This window comes from Crocodylus porosus, unplaced genomic scaffold, assembly GCF_001723895.1.
Source record: "Crocodylus porosus isolate Cpor-Errol unplaced genomic scaffold, CroPor_comp1, whole genome shotgun sequence".
NCBI classification, from domain to species: domain Eukaryota; kingdom Metazoa; phylum Chordata; order Crocodylia; family Crocodylidae; genus Crocodylus; species Crocodylus porosus.
In genome coordinates, this window is record NW_017728950.1 from 36,782,692 (window position 1) to 36,802,536 (window position 19,845).

The 19,845-nt window shown below is 43.2% G+C and overlaps 1 protein-coding gene across 1 annotated transcript in view; it reads left to right on the top strand.

Annotated features, from left to right (window-relative positions):
- The window catches only part of TEK (TEK receptor tyrosine kinase), a 73,930-nt gene that overhangs the window by 14,818 nt on the left and 39,267 nt on the right, over nt 1-19,845 (top strand). The window contains exons 2-4 of the mRNA XM_019555227.1: nt 10,632-10,943; nt 17,879-17,989; nt 18,642-18,794. Of these exons, the coding sequence (XP_019410772.1) occupies nt 10,632-10,943; nt 17,879-17,989; nt 18,642-18,794 (576 nt within the window). The remainder of the gene's footprint in view (nt 1-10,631; nt 10,944-17,878; nt 17,990-18,641; nt 18,795-19,845) is intronic.

The following is a 19,845-nucleotide window of genomic DNA, read 5'->3' on the forward strand; positions in this document are numbered from 1 at the left end:
GAACAAAGATGACAGAGGTCTATGGACCATAATGTGTAAAAAAGGCAGGACACACCCATTATTCTGGAAAGGAATCTAAGGAACCAACAAAGGCTACTCAGGATTAAAAAGGCATTAAGGGTGCTTGCAGAAGTGACATCTGTCATATGTTTGGCCCCTTGAAAGCACTGTGCAGCCATGCCTTGACAGAAGTTCATGGCTGCAGAGTGCTTTAAAAGTGCTCAGACTTGCAACAAACTAACCCTCATGTAATTTGGAGCACCTTCTGCTTTGGAGCACGTTCATTAAGTTCTGTCTGTCCCTGCACACAATCAGGAACTTCTGTCTCTCCCTGCAGGGGGCTCCAATCCGTTTGTCCTCCCTACCCCTCCAGCTCATGCTGGGCAAACCTACCCTAGAGCTCCCTCCCTCTCCTTTCTCTCTCTCCCTTCCTGCAGACAGCACTGGAACTGGGGGGGGCGGAGAGGGAAGCAGAACTAGGGGAGAGAGGCTGAAAACTGTCAGCTCCTCCTGTATCAGCTCCAAAGTGGAGCTCAATCCCCCACCCCTCTAACCCAACAGCGAATGTCTGTTGGGTTGAGGAGGGGGTGTAGTCACTTCAACTCATAGTGCTTTCTGTGGAACACCGTGAGTTAGAGTGAGGAGATGCACATCTGTCAGCATCCTAAATCATTGGCATGGCAGATTATCAGCCCCAAATCATACCAGTTTGTTCCAAAACAATCTAACAAAAGGAAGATTGATTCCCTTTTAGACCTTTTTATCTTCCTAAGTTCTTTTCCTCCCTCCCACTGCTCCCTTCCTTCCCTGTTTCCCTCCTTGTTATTTCTTAGAATTTATATAGCACAGATCATATAATCACATATATGGTCACTATTTGTTCTGCCTTTCCTTTAACTGTGACAGACTTCTCTTTTGGCCTAGCTATGCTATAAACGTGCCACACAACACAGTCCTCAAACATACTGCAGTGCCCTTCATGGGCTGCCATCTAAATTGGAAGCAGTGTAACCATCTCTCCAGAGTGCTCAGTTTGGGGTAATTAGTGCCAGGGCCAGCGAGTCTGTCCTCATGCTAATTATCCTGCCTACAGTACTGTACAGATGGCACCATACTGATTCCAGTTCAGGACACAACTGATGTAGACCTGTGAGCTGTTCTTGAGATGCTGTTGCCTGACTTGGTAAGATTGACTTATAGACTCTGAGGGTGCCTGTACACAAGCTGGGAGGCTGCTCCAATGCACTGTTCAATAAGCTTTAGATAAAATGTCCCTGCCACCATTTTGAAGCTTGGGGATGCTGACACATGAGATGCTCTGGGGCTTTAGTTAGAGCAGCACTTGGAGCAGCTTTAGTTAAAGTGCCCCCACCTCCACCCCCCCGGAGGCATGTAAAATCACCCTGAGTGTGAAGGAGGAGAGACAGCAGATCTGTAATTGATGTTGAGCAGAGATTTCTGGTTAATCGTCATTTTACTCAAAGTTAAATATCCCAGTGTACGTCAGGACTATCTTGAAAATGTCCAGGCCTTGTCAGGGGCAGGTGAAGGTTAGTTAGCACTGCAATTTGGGAATTATTTGGACAGGCATTTTCAGAGATACAGTGCCAAAGGAAAAAAAAAAGGCAAACCATTACATTTTCCCCTTTCTTCCAACATTTTCAAACTTACGTCTACAGCTCATATTATAGAGCTGCTTTAGTCTGAGATTACTCAGACTTTGACCTCAGCTAGGACCTACTTCCCTGTTCCACACTGGGGGAATAATATTTAAAAGGCTTTTGGTAGGAGCCTGTGGTCTAGCTCTGAAAATGTAAAGATGTGTGCTGCTGTTCCTCAGTAGAAAAATAACACAGTGCTAAGGGCAGATAGGGTGCCTGACAATATATGCAGCCTTTGAGACTACACAAGGGGGATGAGCTCCAGCCAGGTAGAGAATTGGTGCTCTCTGAAGTAAGTACCCGCTATATCAATACTACCAGCCATAGCCCAGTGAATGACAGTGCACCCTCTGGGTTTGAATAAGTGTTGCATGGAGACCCCAAAGTAAGTAACGTGGGGTGGGGGGAAGGGCTGGCAGGATCAAGGGGGCCTGGGAGGTTGGGGAGGGAGCACTGGCAGGTTTTGGGGGGTGCTGGCAGGTATGGGGGTGGTGTTGGTGGGTCGGTAGGGCACAGGAAGGGTTGGTCAGTCAGGGGAGTGGAGGGGAGCTAAAAATAGCCCATGAGGATTGGAATGGGGGGTTAGGAACATCACAGTCCTGGGGCTAGACCCAGTGGCTGGGATGTCCAAGTTGAAGGGCTGTGATGTGAACTCATGTAGGCATTCATGAGATCAGGTTAACCCCTTCCTAGATTGGGCTAACCCATTCTTGGTCTAAGTTAGGATACCACCTGAGGTGAACTAGATTAGATTGGGTACAACAGTTTTTGCCCAAATTAAACCCTTTGAATGCCTGTATGAGTGGGCATTTAGATCAACCTACCCCGGTCCGTGCAGAGTTGTGCACAGCACTCAGCACTTTGCACTGACATGGCCAGCTGCTGTCCCTGCCAGGGCAGCATCAAGGCTGTGGGGCTCAGTGTGTAAGAGAATACTTTATCTCTATATTTCAGAGGATTCAGATTAGCAACTTTCCCCATTCTGGAAGGGCCAAGGCCACACTGAGCAACCAGAACTCTGTTATAATACTGTTTTGGCATGAATTCTCTATAAGCTCCCCCTCCCATTTCTAGTGCTTGTTTCCTGTGTGTTTCCCAACTGCCTTTGCACATACAGCAATTTGCTTTCAAGCAAAGGTCATTCCTGCAAGGAGAAGGGCGGGAGTCAAAGAATTGTTTCAAGGAAATACATAGGATCTTCACTGATACAGAAGCAGGCTGTTTCCTCTCCATGTTTATTGTGTTCTCAGAAAGCTAAATCCCATAGCCTGTATCCCATCCCAGCCTGGGTAAAACTCCCATGAACACTGAAGTTCATTTTTGCCAAGTAGAAGTTTCACCTGATTAAAGACAATAGGATTTGATCAAGGCATGTGTGCAAACAAGGTTGCTGTAGCCAAGGCACACAACCTTGAGCCTGATGCATTTTCTCTCAAATCAAGAGGAGCTAATGGCCTGATCCAGTGCCATTGGAGTCTGATCCAATGCCTTCAAGCCTTGCAAGTCCAATTGTCTCAAAAGCCTGGAGTCAGTAAGAATTGGAAGAGCTTAACTCCTTCTAGGAGATATTCAGTATTTTGCAAGATCTGGCCCTAAGAGAGGTTCAGGTTTCATCAGATCAGAACTTTCACCTGAATGGCATTTTCATCTCCACTGGAAATAAGTTATAGCCATAAGATTTTGGCATCAAGGACTAAAGATCTGTGGATGGACAAACTCTTAATTATCTCAGGATAGTCACATACTGTACTTAGACGATCTATGGATCTGGTTCTCAGTTGTCTTATACTTTGTGGTTAGTCATTAATTTACACCTGTTCAAAGGAACTGCAATTTGGTTATAAAGTATTACCATTCTTTTGACACCTATACTGCACAGGTATCAAAGCTTAGAAAAGTAGCGTATCCTGATGCTTTTACCTGAGATATTGAGACACTCTTACAATCAAGAATGCAATTATGTTTGTTTGGATTTTAAATCTATGGCCATGAAAGTAGTAGATTTAGTAGTATCTTGCACCAGGCACATTAAGTATGGAGAACTGTCAGGACCTTCTTGGGTAACGAGATCCAGTCCTCCAGGGTACTTCTATATTTTGGCTCTCAGATTTTTGCTCATGACCTCCAGTACGGCAAGCCAGAGTCACAGCCTTGTGCCAATAGGTTAAACTAGGCAAGCACTACTGAAATTCATCCCCCATGGCAATGGCAAGCTAAAATCCTGCCTCAGCTACACCACTCAAGTAGAATCTTTTTCATGGAAGGAGTTCAATCCAGATTTGAATCTCAAAGTTCAGAGAAGTTAGGAGTGAATTCATGCCCTTCTCTATTTAGATCTGGTCAAGTATGGGCCGGACCTTCAGCTGGTACAGATCAAATCAGATCTGTTGACTAAATAGAGTGTGTAAACTTGCAGAATATAGCCAATATGTACAATATGTACAAAGCATATATCTAGTAGGCCTGTGTGAAGTAGCAAGTATTCAATTCGGATTCAGATTCAGCTGATTTGGAGGGACAGTGGTTTGGTGATTTGGATCACTGTCCCGATTTGATTCAGCCAATTTGGAGATTTGGCACCGATTCAGATTCGGCCAAAGACTATAATGGGGAATCACTAAAGTACCTATAACTTTGTCATTTTCTTGCAAATTTGGATGAAGACAGAAGGGATGGTAGCCCCTTCTGAGGTTATGAAGCCTGCCAGGTTTCAAGGATATAGATGCAGGTGTTTCTGTGAAAGTGCATCTCCAATTGTTGAAAGCAAAACTTGTATCATTTGTGTGTGATAAGGCAGAGCAGGACGAATACTGCAGGGATGGTAGCCCCTCATGTGGGTATGAGGACTACCAGGTTTCAGGCAGATTGTAGAGGGGTTTCTGTGAAAGTGCATCTCAAGGTTCTGAAAGCAAATAAAAAAAGCAAAAAGGTGCGGAGTGAGGAGGGTGGCACTCAGTCCATCTACACGTGGAGCTTGCGGAATCCCAGCAGCGGGAGGTTCACCTTCAGGAACACCAGTTGCTCCACCAAACCAAGATCCAAGGAGGTGCGGTGGGGTGTCACAACATCCCCAGCAATGCTGAACACCCTCTCACTTGGAACACTGGTTGCTGGACAGAACAGGTGTTCCCGGGCAACCGTGGCCAGATCCTGCCACATCTGGCTGTGGGTTACACAGTGGGCCGGGGGTTACAGTGCAGAGCCTCCATATCCTCAGCAAGATAAGTAGCCACCGAGGCCTCCATGCTACCTGCTTGGAGGTAGGGGGTCTGGTGCCTCTGGACCCCAACATTGAATCCATGCCCTTGGCCCACAATGGCTGTGGTGGAGGAGATTGGCTTGTGGTTGGAGTGCTGGCACAAGAAAGTGGATCCCCCTTTTCCACATCCCCCTGCCTGTGCCCTTCTGTCCTGACTCTGTTCACCAGTACCGCTTTCCAGTGATTGAGGGTTTTGCTGGTGCAGACACTCCCCTTCACCGTTGGATTGCACATGCCCACCATATGGGACCATACGGGACCACAATGGATCCAGCCATTTTTTGATGCCCTCCTTCAGCTGCTTCACCAGTGCCTGCACCTCTGGTGAAAATGGCGTGTCCCCACCAGGAACATCAATCCCCTGGAACTCCTCCATTCCATTCTTAAGTCCTTCACTATGGGGATCACCTGGCTAAGGAGGGAATCACCAGCACTGAGGGTCTCAGTGACCTCAAGGAATGGCTTGAGGACCCCCAACATCTGGGAGATGGTATCCCACCCTGTTTTGTTAAGAGGGCTGCCAATCCCAATCTTCCCAACCAAGGCCATCTCATGGATAGCCTTCTGTTGCTTGACCAGCCTTTCAAGCATCAGGTGTGTGGAGTTCCACTGAGTCTCCACATCCTGCATAATTTTGTGTTGTAGGATGCTCAGCTCTGCCTATTTGTCCCATAGCATTTTGCCCCCATTGATACTCTAATGGAAGTAACCCACCACCTTCCTGCATTTTAAAATAAGCTGGCTGGTAGTGACAGCACCATCGCTAGGAGCCTGTACCCCTCCAAGGCATCCCTGACTATGAGGTGGAACTTGTGTGCCACACAGTGGATGCCAGCAAAGTTGGCATCACACACCACCTTGACCATATTGGTCCCATTGTCAGTAACCATGAACCCACGGGTGAGCTTACCTTGTCCAATGAGCCACTATTTCACCATGTAGTTCAAGGCCACCATGATCTCCCTTGCCATGTGGGACCCATCCATCACCTCCGCTTGAAGGAGAGCCTACCGATGCCCTGACTGATCGCACCAGTGCCCTGTGAGGAAGAGATTGGCATGATCTCCACTCTGGTTGCTCCAGATGTCTGAGGTAAAATCCAAAGCTACCTGCGGTGCTGCCTTGTGCGGTTCCTCCCTCAAGTACTCCCTGCATGCCTCATACAAGGGGGGCACCACAGTCCTGCTAAAGGTGGTGCATGCAGGGCCATTAATGTTATGAGCCACCTGGACCCTGGACACTTAACAAAGGAGAAGGGCTGGCTTTTCAGAGCAAGCATCTTCCCAATGCTCTGGGTGACCTCGTTCTCCTTAGTAACACATCCCCCTTTGTCTGCGGCTTTCCTCCCCTTGTCCAGGGTGGCCTGCCTCTGCTTCTTGGGTACAGAGACTTTGGAGCGAGAGGGGGGACTTCTTTTTGGGTACACTCTCACTGGTGGGACAAGGAAGGAACAAGGGCAAAGGAATGCTGCCGCCTGAGATGTAGCAGTATTGCTGTGGTGGCAAAGTGTTTCACATCCTTGATCCGGCTGATCTGCCTTTGGCAGTGCTGGCAGGTAGCATACCTCAGTTCAGTTGCCACCTCAAAATGATCCCACACTACACTACCCACCTGCTTCTGGGTTGAAGGTGGGGATCCTGTCTTATCCCCCTCCTCACCAGGCAGAAGCACAACAATAGGAGGAACTGAGCCACCTGCCCCCACAACTTCCTCTGAAATGCCTTCCAGAGAAGGGGACCTGCCCCTAGGGGCACTTTGAGGAGTGCGGAGCACAAACTCAGATTTCCCCTTCTTCCCCAGAATTTCCTTTGCTATGGCCCTCAGCTCCTCTACTTCCAGATTCAGTTCCTCCTCTGGCACTGGAAGGCTAACTCTGGGAACTGAAACTGGGGTGGAGAATGTCATGCTGCTGCTGGTTAGTGGTGTTAGTGGTGGTGGTGCGGGTGCAGGCATTGCTACCACGTCCTTGCTCCCACTAGCAGCAGAAGAGTTATCACTGCCAGGAAAGAGGGTGCGTCTGTGTTTGGGCCAGGGGGAACTTGCTGCTCTCCCTCTGCCCCCTCTCCTTCCCCTGCTAGAAGACCTGGTACCTGCCTTTCAGGCACGCTTCATGATGTTTGGTGTGCTGCAAAATGTGTGTGTAATGTATGTTGGCAGACAAGGTTCTTTGGGTGAATCCAATATCTTTTCTTAGACCAACTTAAATAGTTGGAAAACATTTATTAAGCAAGCTTTCGGGTTCAAAAACCCTTCATCAGGCTAAGGAAGTTTCAGCAGTTGGTGTGTGCTCTTCCTGGATGGAATGAAAAGCAAAGAAGCCGGGGGCTGGGCTGGTCTGCATGCAAGACAGGTATCAGTGAAAGTGTAGATTGAGGAGCCAATGGGTGAGAGACAGGTGGGGGTGGGGGGAGAGAGAAGGGGGATGAATAGTGGAGAGATACCTGGGGAGTCAGATGTCAGGCAGGCTATAATCTGTCATAAATCCAATGTCTATATTTAGTCCATAATTTTTAGTGTCCAGGAGGTTGATGAAGTGGAGTTCATAGGCTCATCTCTGGGAAGTGTTTTGTAAGTTTCCTTTGAGGATCAGGACTGAGAGATTGGAGGGAGAGTGGTTTTCTTGTGAGAAATGTGCCCCCACAGGTAATTGGGTATTCCTGTCTTTGATAGATTTTCGGTGTGCATTCATCCTGGTGTGCACTTGTTGTTTGGTCTCTCCTATGTATTTTCCCTCAGGGCATTTGGTGCATTGGATGAGATATATCACATTTCTGGAGGTGCAGCTGTAAAATCTGGGAATGCTGATGGCTCTGTTGTGGGGTGTAGTAATTGTGGGGGTGGTGGAGATGTGTTGGCAGGTTTTGCATTTTTTGTCATGGCATAATCTGAATACATTTGGTGTGTTCTGGGCTTGAGGAAGTTTGCTTCTGGTGAGGAGGTTAGCAAGGTTTGGTGCTTGTTTGAAGGCTAGGATGGGTGGCTCTGGGAATGTACTTTCCTGCACAGTGATGACACATGACTCAGGGAAAACACAGATTTCTACTTGTGAGGGGAAAGAATCAAGACAGACTAACAAGAACAAATAAGAGAATTTTGGGGGGAGAATAAATTGAAAGGAATGGACAGAGATAACAATAGGGATTGTAGGCAAGGGCAAGTAGGAAAGGATTGGATACAACTTACAAGAAGAGAGACTAGCTACCAAGAGACTAGATAGCTCTTGGTATTTGAGTTATGCGCTGTTTTCCAGGAACACATACAGCATAAAGCAGGGGAAGCCTGTAAATAACTATTGTAGAAACTATCTCATCTGTACATACAAATTTCAAGACAACTACTTCTGATTCCTACTGGTATATGTGAGGGGAGATTCAGGGGCATAAAGATTAAGAACTACTCATTTCAGTAAAAATTGCAAAATTTGGCCCTGTGTAATTATAACCAGACATGAAAGTATGCATATAAATCTGACAAGATCACAGGGTCTATTTACCTTTAGCTTTATACAAAGGAGTCATTTTGTAATGTGTTACAGGATGTCTTGACTTTGCTGACCCTTAGCTTTATACAATATTGATTTTAATGGCTGTTGTATCCTTTCCAGGAGGTTTCATTTCTCCATTATGTTGCTTAAAGTTATCTGGGTTGGCACGTTAAAGGGTGGTGACTGCAGCTGGGCGTGGTGGATGTCAATGTGCTCTAAGATACAAGGTTCCCCTGAGTAGCTGCTGGCACTGAGTGCAGAGAAGGACCTCCTCCCTTGGCCTGAAGCACAGAATACACACACGCACACATTTAAAGACTAAAGTAAGCCCTGAGCCCTGGTGACCTTTTTATCTAAGGCTACACCCATTGCCTGAAATTAGAAAAAATGTTGCAACCTGAATGATACTGAATTTTGGCTGTATGGAGGCTGTTTGTGTATCCACAACGTATAGTTGAATCTGAAGTTGGAAAATCAAGGTGTTACTTTAAAAGCAATCCATTATTTCTCTTGTTTTAGCTGGAAAAAATATGCAATGTTTCCTTGTTTCTTACCCTGACTTTCAAAATTCAAAGGAAATGCCTGTTGTTTGAAAAGTGTTACTCAGAGAGGGTGCTGTAGCTCGCATGCATGTAAACTATTTAGGCATGAATATTGTAATGGTGCTTTGAGTTATCATATTTCCATAGTGCTCATCACCAAGGTATTTAAAATGGGACAGCGTTGCCAGGTTAGGTCTGTTGCTTAAAGCACAAGATTACAAATTAGAGAGGTGACAAGATTATTATTTAGCTTTAAAGTGGGTTTATGACTTTAGAGCAAAAAGCAAGCAATACAGAATTTACAAGATTTGGTTAAGGATAAAGGGACTTTTACCAAGGGAGGGATATAGTGGTAGAGCACTCTAGACATGTGAGTTACTCCAGGCTTGGGCCACAGGCCACTCATATCCATAACCACTTTCTCATTTGAGTTGGGGAGTCAAAGGACTTATCAGCACCATGGTGTTCATGATATTCTCCAGACGTGGAAATTTTCTAACAGGGCTACTTCAGACACTTCTGCTGCACCTAATCTTGAACCTTCAGTTTCCAATACCTGCGAGGTAGACAAGCCTGGAGTGGTTTCGCTGGTGAACCTCCAACTCTCGAGCACATCAGTAGGCCTGAGTCGGTGGGGCCTCCTCAGCCCTATTCTCTCTGAGCCCTGCTGCTACTGTGGTATAGCCAAGTCCAAAGGCTGTCAGACACTGCCAATTCACTTGTGTGCTGTTGGCTATGAACACAGGTATACCTTAGTAATGTTAGCATCATATGCCAGCTTGGACAGATGTCTGATCATTTTTCCCCTCCATTGTAAGCTGTGGACTGAATTCTCCACTCATTTACATCTTTTATAATCCTTTTTACCTCAGCAAAGTAGGCATAAATTGGCATTCTGATTTGGTAACACCTTACATCTGTTTTGCACTGTTGTGTCTGGCTGTACCATGTCCAAAGCAGGTGAGGAGCTGGCTCAGAAGGTCTCAATACAGGAATACAATGGGCTCATTGAGACAGATCTGTGGATACTGGTTTCCATCCATCTTGGCCCTTATTATGTAGTTCTGAACCCAATGTGCTGGCTCTTTGGATCTAATGTCCTGCTTTTGGACCTATCTCAAACCTCCACAGAAATGTGTCTGTCTTCTTTTTTGTTTTCTCTCTTCACTGCATGAGAGAAGCAACAGTAAATGGTATTTGAATGCAAGGTAGGATATCCCCATTAAATAGGTGTCACACAAGTCTAACACATAGGATGGCTTTTTAAGAGCAGACACTAGATACTACAGGGATGTGTTTGGTAGGAGCAGCACACAAGGACCCATTGCAGTGCAGGTTTCTCCCTTTGACTCTACTTCTGGTTCCTTGGCTATATTGGTCTTAAGGGGTGCTCCAGTGGCTTAGTAGGGACTGATGGATGGAAATGTCGAATGAGACAGGAGAGTGTTGCCAGAAGGCTGGCTCATTTCTGTGTCAGCACAGAGCCTTCAATGTATCTGGAGGCACAATCTGGCCTTAGTAAAAAAAAAGACTATGAACTTGCAGCCATTTTCTCTGTTTAAAACTCAGCAAGGCGGTAGTCAGAGAAGCTGGACGTTATTTTGAAAGACCCCCATCTGAGCAATCAGAGCTAAAAGAAATACAGGCCTTACAGTAAAGTCTCCTTACCTGTTGTTTGTTTGTAGGTAAAGTGGAAGCAGCACTGGACCTGATGCTGATCAATGCACTCCCTCTAGTGGGAAACACGGAAACATCTCTTATCTGTATTGCTGCCAAATGGCGTCCCTGTGAGTCTGTCACCATCGGAAGAGACTACGAGGCCCTGATGAGCCAACACCAGAACCCCCTGGAAGTGTCTGAAGATGACAAGAGAGGAACTGCCAAAAAAGTGGTGTGGAAAAGAGAACAAGCTGGTGAAACGATTGGAGCTTACTACTGTGAAGGGAAAGTCAAAGATGAGGTGACAAGGATACGTACTATGAAGATGTCACAAGGAGGTACCGTATGTAGGTCATGATAGATATGTAAAAGGCCTACGAGGGGGCTTCTTGTTTCTGCTACCTTGACTTGATGGGTACAGGTGGTGGTGGTGAATGATGGGTACAGGTACAGGTGGTGAATGGGCAAAGTGACCCTGCCATCTCTGTCTTCCCTTTTGCATGATGACATTTCTTTTCTACCTGGGAAAAAATTTTATAATTTTTGAATTCTTCTTTGCCTGGTAAGGGCATGTGTGCCCAAAAGCTTGAAAAGAAAAATTTTTTTTTGCAACTCTTTAGTTGGTCTAATAAAAAATATCGCCTCTACCCTAAGAGTTTTGTCTGCCTGTGTTCAAAATAGAATTTATTTGGCTCAAATCAGCTCAGAAATAGTGGGTAAATATGTTTAGATGGTTCTTTTACAGTTTTAGACATTCTGCCCATTTCTGCTTAAAGCTAGATGTACAAAAGGAAGTAATAAAATAAGGCAAGAAAAACTGCCCTGGTTTTATGGAAGCCATAAAGTAATAAAATGGTAACTCTTATCATTGGGCTTCCATATTCAAAGCACTTTATGAAGAGAAACCAGCTAAATTCAGAACAAGCCAGTGAGGTAGGTAGCTGAGTAACACTGTGTACATTTTATATAGGAAAAATGAGGCCAGGAAGTTGAGGGACACAGTTAAGACTGCGGGCTGAATCAATATCAGAAACAAAGAACAGACATCTCTCCCTTCTCCCTCGCTCTGCCCCCTCCACTTTACCTCCCCCACCCACCAGAAAAAAAGAACCAGCAAAAATAAAATGTCTTACCTCAAGCTGTTCCTCTAAACTGAGAAGAGCCAACTCCACACAATCCAATAACAATTTCACTGTTGTTTGCTATTTTGGGTGTGTCTACATGGCACTACAGAGGTTAGCATGGTGGTCTGCTCAGGCTAATTTACGCAGCTTCTCAGCAAGAGCTAATTAGTCCAAGCAAAATATTGAATGAACCTAGCTTCACTGCTTCTATTACTAGAGAATTCTCATTCAGATTAGCTCCAGTAATCACGACGCTGCATTGATGCAATGTAGACATTCCCTTTCTATGGAAGGTGTTCAGGTATTAAGGTGATGTGCAGTGGTAGTAAACCTTAAAACAGAAAAATATCTTAATTTTAAAAGGTAGGAGTTGCTGGATACGACTGTTGTACTCAGACCATTAGGCCATTCTCCTCCAGGCTGGGAAACTTGATCTCAGTCATTCCCCAGGCTGAGATCTAAAGCAAAAAGACTGACTTAATTCTTAGAGAAGCATAAGAACTGCTCAAAACGTATTCTGTAGTAAATCAAGTATCAAAATCTTCCACAACTCACCAATTGGTAAGACCAGGTACAAGAGTTTATGACACCAAAAATTTAGACAGCAACATGTAGCCAATTAGGCTGCTTTTCAATACAAAAATTATGAGCAGTTGCATTTGTCTGTCTGTCTGTTCTTTCTTGGTTCTTATATAGCAATCATCATTGTAGTGTCTGAGCACACCGAAAATAGATAATGAATGAACATAAGGATACTTTCTTTTGTTCTCTGTCTCTTGTTAGGACTAGCTGGTGTGTATGTGTTTGTTTTACTCTAAAAGTGTTTGTTGGCAGTCCAGGGTGAAAAATGGGTTTTATATTTTATGCTGAATGAACTTCATGGTTATTCTGACCCCTTCTGATACCCTAGCCAATAATTGAGAAAGTTTATTCCCTTGCATAACACATGGATCACCAGCACTATACTGGCTTTAGTCAAGCATGAAATAATCTTTCTAGTGGCAGAGGATGGATTTGGAACTGGTCCTTCCAAATCCATCCTCTGCCACTAGAAAGATTATTTCATGTTTGACTGAAGCCAATATAGTATTGGTGATCCATGTGTTATGCAAGGGAATAAATTTGATTCGTATATATCTACTTTTGAGGGAATTTTTGCCAAAACCTTTTTGGTTTGTGTAGCTTGAATTGAAACCTCACCAGAGAGTCTATTTTGCACACTGTCTCATAATTACTGGATGGATGGGTGAGAAAGAGGCATGATAGAAATTCTCAAAGCTATTAGATGCTCCAGGGAGAGGAAAGGGAGGTCAGTGAATGACTGCAAGGCTTCGCAAAGCTACTACAGTTGAAAATAGGTCTTTTTCACTTCCATTCCTATTATATGAATAATTTTCAAAAGGCTTTGAAATGCACTGTGGTTTTTCAGTACTGAAAAACCAAGTGTAATTGAAAAGTACACTTCATTTCCTATTTAAGTCAATGAGAGCAGCTGGATAATCAGCACTCTGGAACGTCCAGCCATTGCTGGAACTTTCATTGCGTTAGTGCCCTAATCCATTAGACGATTCAAGTGCTTAACTTGAAGTCCATGGGAATAGTCTTGTTGAGTTTTACTGGACTTCTCACATGGTCATTTATGAACTCATGTGCTTTATTGAGGAACCTAACTTCATCCATTCATTCCCCAGCCTGAGCACTAAGAAAAAAGTCTGGCATACTTTGCAGAGAAGCGTAAGAACTGTTGAATACATACTGGGCACATCTGCATATGCAACCGACTGCACAGTTGTTATTGCATGTTTATTTAGTACTTGCTTTAGCAGTAATGGCCATTACTGCACAGTCCTGGTGGTGCACAGGTTGTTTTTGACCACAGGTTGTGTTGGCATCATGGTTTGTGCCCACCAACACTACATTGCTGTAGCAACAAGCTATATCTCCGTAGCTCGCCACTACAGGGACGTAGCATCTCATGTGGATGTGCCCACTCTGTAGTAAATCAAGTATCAAAACCTTACAAAGCTCACCCATTATTAACACTAGGTACAAGAGCTTATGACACCAGAAATTTACACAGCAGCACTTAGGAAATCTTGGCCTTTATTATGTGGAAATGTAAGAATTTTTTTTTCTGCCTGAGCGTACATATAAACTTCTCAAAGTAGTGGGCCAGTTCTTCTGAATTCTGGATATTCCAGCCCACGGTAGGATTGTATGATGTGTGTATGAGGCTTATGGCAGATGTTACACCTAAGATGCAATTAACCTGTTAATCATCTCTTAACAAGTAACCTGCCCACATGTTCAGGCAATTAATGACATGATAAAATGGGAAATAAGCCACAAAATTATTCAATAAAATATGTGCAATAATTTTGCACTGGTTCCATTGTGTCTTAACTTAAACATATGGCAAGGTTCCTGCTCTGCATCCTGACACCAGCTGCATGGGGTGTGTGGCCAGGACCAGCCCTAGTGCGGTCCTGAGGCTGGTACCTACAATCAGCTGATTGTCAGTCTCAGCCCTGGGACTACACTGGAGTCTTGAATTAGTTGCTGTGCAGTCCTGGGGCTGAGACCAATATCAGCTGATTGTTAGTCTCAGCTCCAGGACTGCACTGGTTTACCAGGTATCCAGTTTTCTACTTCCTGTTGCAGGTACAGCTCAGGATCATTCTCCCCTTGACCTGGCAAGTAGTAAAGGTGCAACTGGAATCTGATCCCTGATCCCAAAATCATGTGTCCTGCCAGGCACGTGTGGCATGGCAGCCGGTGCAATTGTTGGGACCAGGAAACAGATCCCAGCATGCCATTATGTGAATTTCTGCCAGGGACCTAAGTATATATGTGCATATAATATAGGTATAATGTGTGGTATTCTTATATATTGCATGGTATATTATTTAATATGCAATGCTAGAGGCTTTTTCTGCAGGAACAATAATGGGTATATAGAAATGAAAGCAAAACACTGCATTGGCATTTCTCCTGCAATCTGATTTATGGTGTCTTTGTCAAGGGAGGGCTCACGCAAATTCTGAAATCATTAAATAAGTCACAATCTAAAAATACATTGGAAATGAGCCCACCAAAGAATGTGGGCTTCTTGTCCTAACAACAGTGCTGTGAAAAAAATTCTCCCATGGATAAACTAACACATATGCACGCACGCATGCACGCACACACACACACAGAGGAAAAATAAAAGCTAAACTACGAAATGACTTTTTAATGAAAAACTATTAATAGCTCTCTAAATTTAATACAAAACCTTGTTGCATCTAAAGCCCATGGAGGCCAAATGCTTTAGCGGAGCTGGTTGAAAGACTTGTTGCGAACAGTTTGTTTTGTGAGTTTTGAATTATTTTTTGTTTACAAGTAGATCATAATCTTTAGAAGTGGGCTTGCTCTTTATGACTACCTTTCAGTTTACATACTGAGAACACTCTAGGATTGCTCATGATGTTTTTGTTAGTATTCTTTTTTTTCTGCTTTTGGTACGATGTTCAGCTCTGTGATTGGCCATGCAGCTGCAGAAACTAATGCCACCCTAGAAGGTACTGACTGGTGCTTTATAGGGCCTGATTCCAACACTTCTGCATCTGCTTAACTTCACACAAGTGATCGCTCTGAAGTAACTGGAACTGCTCACATACATAACATTGTACAAGTCAGCATATGCATGACATTTTACATGTTATGGCCTAGGTTATAGAGCTGTCCTGAAAATGAAAATGCCATTTCTGAAGAACCCCGCTCCTTCCCCCCCACACTGTTTTTCAATGGATTGTAATTTTTCATTTCAGTTGCCTTTTTGCTATTATTGTCAGATGATTTAAAATTTAAAATACTGACATTCAATAGTTATTTTAAAATGGAACATTTAAATTTTCATCTCGATGTGTAGACATTGTCAGAACTTTTATTCTGGATGGTTCAAACAAAATTTTAGTGAAATGGTCATGATTTCAACTACAATTCAGCTTTGAAAGAACAACAGTCTCCCAGGGAAAATAGACCACCTATGTTCTTCCTACCAGCTTTATCAAATGAAAACAGGACTTCAGGGTTAGGGATAGAAATTACATGTAAACTAGTATAAGTGATCAGAAACTGGTTAAAATCTGTAACACAACAGAAGTTCAGTGCATATAAGCCACTTTTAAAATGGCTGAAACCAATTTAAGATAAACCTGGATGGATGTAGTATCAGACTTAACTGATTTAGGTTATTGGATTTATTGAGCTTCTGTCCCAGATCCCCTCCAGGTTCAAGTTAGCTCACTAAGCATCCCAGCATGCTTTGCACCTTCCTCATAAACCCACCTTCACAGGGTAGGTGGGCTAGCATTGGCTCAAGCTGTCTGTTCCAGCTGAGCAGGGAGTTGTGCTCTAGTGTCCCACAGCTTCTGGCCTGGGTTACTGAAGGCAAGTGGCTGCATTTCCTGAATCAAAAGTGAATGTCTGCTCACTTGCTCATTGGTTCAGTCTATGCATTTGAGATTAAACTGCAAAGACTGAATAAATTCAGCCTTGGGCTTTTTGACTTATACGTGTTTTTTTTATTTAGCACAGTAGATTAGGGATCAAGTAGGAGCTTATGTCAGTCTTGTATGACTCACTCCAGCTGAGGCTTCAGTAGTTCCGGTAGCTCCTGGTAGTTCTGGTAGCAAATTCAGCTGACTTTAGGCATGAGGAAGATAGATGCAGTACAGAGGTACAGAGAGTAGAAGGAAAACAATATGTGGTAGGAACCGACTCAGAGGGAAGCTAAATACTCCCATGAAAATAGTAAAACACAGTAGCCCAGTAACAGAGTAGCCAGCTGGGAGTTCACTCACTGTCCTAAATAGGAATGGGACAGAAGTAAAATTTACACTCAGATCATGATCTGAATATTCCTGAAGTACTGCCTGAAAAATCAAAGTTTCCTAATTTTGTAAGACTGCTTTTGTAGGATTTATTTCTCCTTTGTATCTGAAGAGCGGCCTAGGAAATCATAATTAGAACTGATCAGGAAACTCTAATGAGCTCTGCTAAAAATTCTGTTTTTTTCCAATGAAATATAAGGAAAAGAACATTTTAAGTCAGTCTTAAATGAAATGATTAATTTCAACATACTGAAACAAACTAACATTTTGAAATTAACCTTTCATTTTAAGTTGGCTTAGAATGTTATTTTTTTAATGTGGGGGTTAGATTTTCCTGTTTTTGACTGCTCCCCCTTCCTTTTCTGTAAACATTTTTCACTGGTAGGGAGAAGATAAAAATTAAAAGGTTTTAGTGAAATGTCACCTTTTACATTCAGTTATTATTTTCTAGCTGGAAAAAATTGGAAAACAGTAAAAAAGTATGGAAAATGTGCCTCTGTTTTATGCAAAAAGAAGTTGTTTCAAATTCTTAGTTGAAGAATTAAAAAAGATCATTGAACTGGATAGTTTGCCATAGGCATTATTTTATTTGATTAAACCATATCTTCTGAGGGGCCAAATCTTGATCAAAAAGTGTTGACCAGGAATGTAGCTTATTCAGTTGTCCCCACTGACGAGCAGTGTTTGCCAATATTTGAGGAAAGCATGGAGGCCTAATTTTGAGCAAAGGCTTACATTATGCTATGCCATCTTTAAGCAAGCCTTACATGACATTGACATAATCTTCTAGAACTTCAGAGAAGTTAAATGGGGGGGAAAAAGCTCTCCTGAGTTACTTCTCTCTAAATTTGCTAAAAGAAAAAAAAATATTGCCTAAAATACATGTTCCAGTACTTTATCCAGTCTGACCGCAAAATGTGTTTCTAGGGATAAAAAGAATGGGAATGATATTTCACAGACTACTGGATCTCAGAGTTAAGGAAATGTTTCCAATTATCCAGGCAAAATTTAATTTCTACTCATTTCTTCTCCTCGTCTTTAGCCCTGTTGTTGCTCCAGGGCATAGATGAGCTTCCTGACTGCCAAAATACACAGCAGGGGCTGCTGGTGGTGAAAAGAATGAATGCATTCTGGTAGGAAATCTAAGCATGCAAAGCCACCAGCAATGACTGTGTAGAGCTTTCTCCAGCTTCCATCATGGAGACTGAACAGAGACAACAGTTCCTGCCACTGATCCCATGCTGTCCCATTTGTTTGTTTTTGTTATTATTTTAGCTTCCTTCCTCCCAGTGGCCTTAACTATTACAGCAAATCAGGGAGAGTCTGTGAACATTTCCTTCATCAGAAAGGTCTCAAAGGAGGAAGACGCAGTGATCTACAAAAATGGTAACTGCTCTCTATCTCTCACCATTACTGTGCTATCTGGGCACCTCTATAATTACCTAATAATTATTTCTGCTAATGCTTATACAATGGCATAGAGGAAACATCACTTTTTACACCTTTCAGTCAGCTTGCGTTCCTACAAACAGAGCTGCTTCCCTCCACAATCCCTTTAGTCCTATAATTCCCTTTATGTGCCTTTGCTTTGTTGTTCATGTTGCATCTCCCTCCACTTAGTTCTATCTACCCTCAACTTCCATTATGTTTTGTGGTCCTCATGGCTTCATCCCTACTTCCCCTTTTTCCCCTGACATATTGTCCTCCAAGATCACCTGGTCTCACTGTTCATTCCACAACCCAGAACCTGGGCGTTTGACTGATCTTTTTCTTTCTCTCTCTCCACCATTGCATCCACTTTCATCTGACATCAGAGGCTGAATTTTTTAACCCTCCATGATTCCACAAGAGGCAAAAAAGTTCTTTGCCTCAAACACATTGTCTGTAATGTTTCAAATGGAAGATTTCCCTTGTATCGTGGACAGCTTGGTACACCCAAGCTGCCTTCACCCAGTGCCTGATTCAAGCTCCTCTAACCGTGAAAGGATGAATGGATATTCTAGTTGTTTATTACGGATCCTTTCTGATCTTCTTTCAGGTTCATTCATTCACTCTGTGCCCAGGCATGAAGTGCCAGGTGAACTAGAAGTATCTTACTCTTCTGTCCAGCTGCAAGATGCAGGGGTCTACTATGCCAGATACATAGGAGGAAATACATTTACCTCTGCTTATACAAGGCTGATAGTCAGACGTAAGTTGCTGTGTCTTGATCTTCGTTTTAATATTATACTGTGATGAAGCTAAGATTAAACCTTTGTTACATATACTGTGGTCAAATTCTCTGTTTGTGTAAACCAGCATCAGTTTATATCATCAAGAATTTGTGGCTTCAGCTGCCTGGTATGCATGATGACCGTGCTCTGAAAATGTGGGAGCTGTAGTTGTCTGCATTGAAACAACAGTATCTTTTGTGTAGTATAGATTGCCCTTCATGGCTTAAATGCATCTTTTATATTGAAATTTACATTGCAAAAAAGAGAAATTTAAGCTGTATATTAAGAAGAACTTTCTAACACTTGAGAGTGGTTAAGTGTTGGAACAGATTGCTTAGAATGGCAGTGGGGTCTTCAATGGAGGTTTTTAAGTGCAGGTTAGACAAGCATTTGTCTGGGATGGCATAGTCAGAGATGTTCCTGCCTTGATCATAGCTGGGCCATGCTATGCCATGCTATGCCAATCCATGGAGGTTGGATTGGATGACCTCCCAATGTCCCTTATAGCCCTATTTGTCCATGATTTTATATTATGTGCAGAATTATTTTCATGAAAGGGAAACAAAGCATGTCATAAGAGTCTGAAAAGTTTTTGGAGTAACCAGCGTGTCCCAGAACCAGATCAGAGTTTAGGGTTTTACAGTTGGACCCCTAAGTGTCATCTCTTGAGAACTGCATTTAGATGTCTAGGGATTTGAGATAATTTCTGACACATAAATGCCAAGCTGAGCTATCAAATACAAACCAAAACCTGAAAATTATGGTCCAAATCTAGATTCCTCCGCTAATACTTTTTTTGTTATTGGAGCTGCCTTGGGAGTACTCTATCATTACCTTCACAAACATGTCTATGCATGAGAGTTATCAATAAAGATCACTTTCTGTCCAATACAAGTAATGATTACTGGTGTGTATACTGAAAATTACATTTATGCTGTTGGTTTTTTACACAGTGCATAAGGGAAGAATATGTTTTATTGAGCTCTGGTTTATAACATCGGGGAGAGTTCAGCCTACTATGTTTTTGTC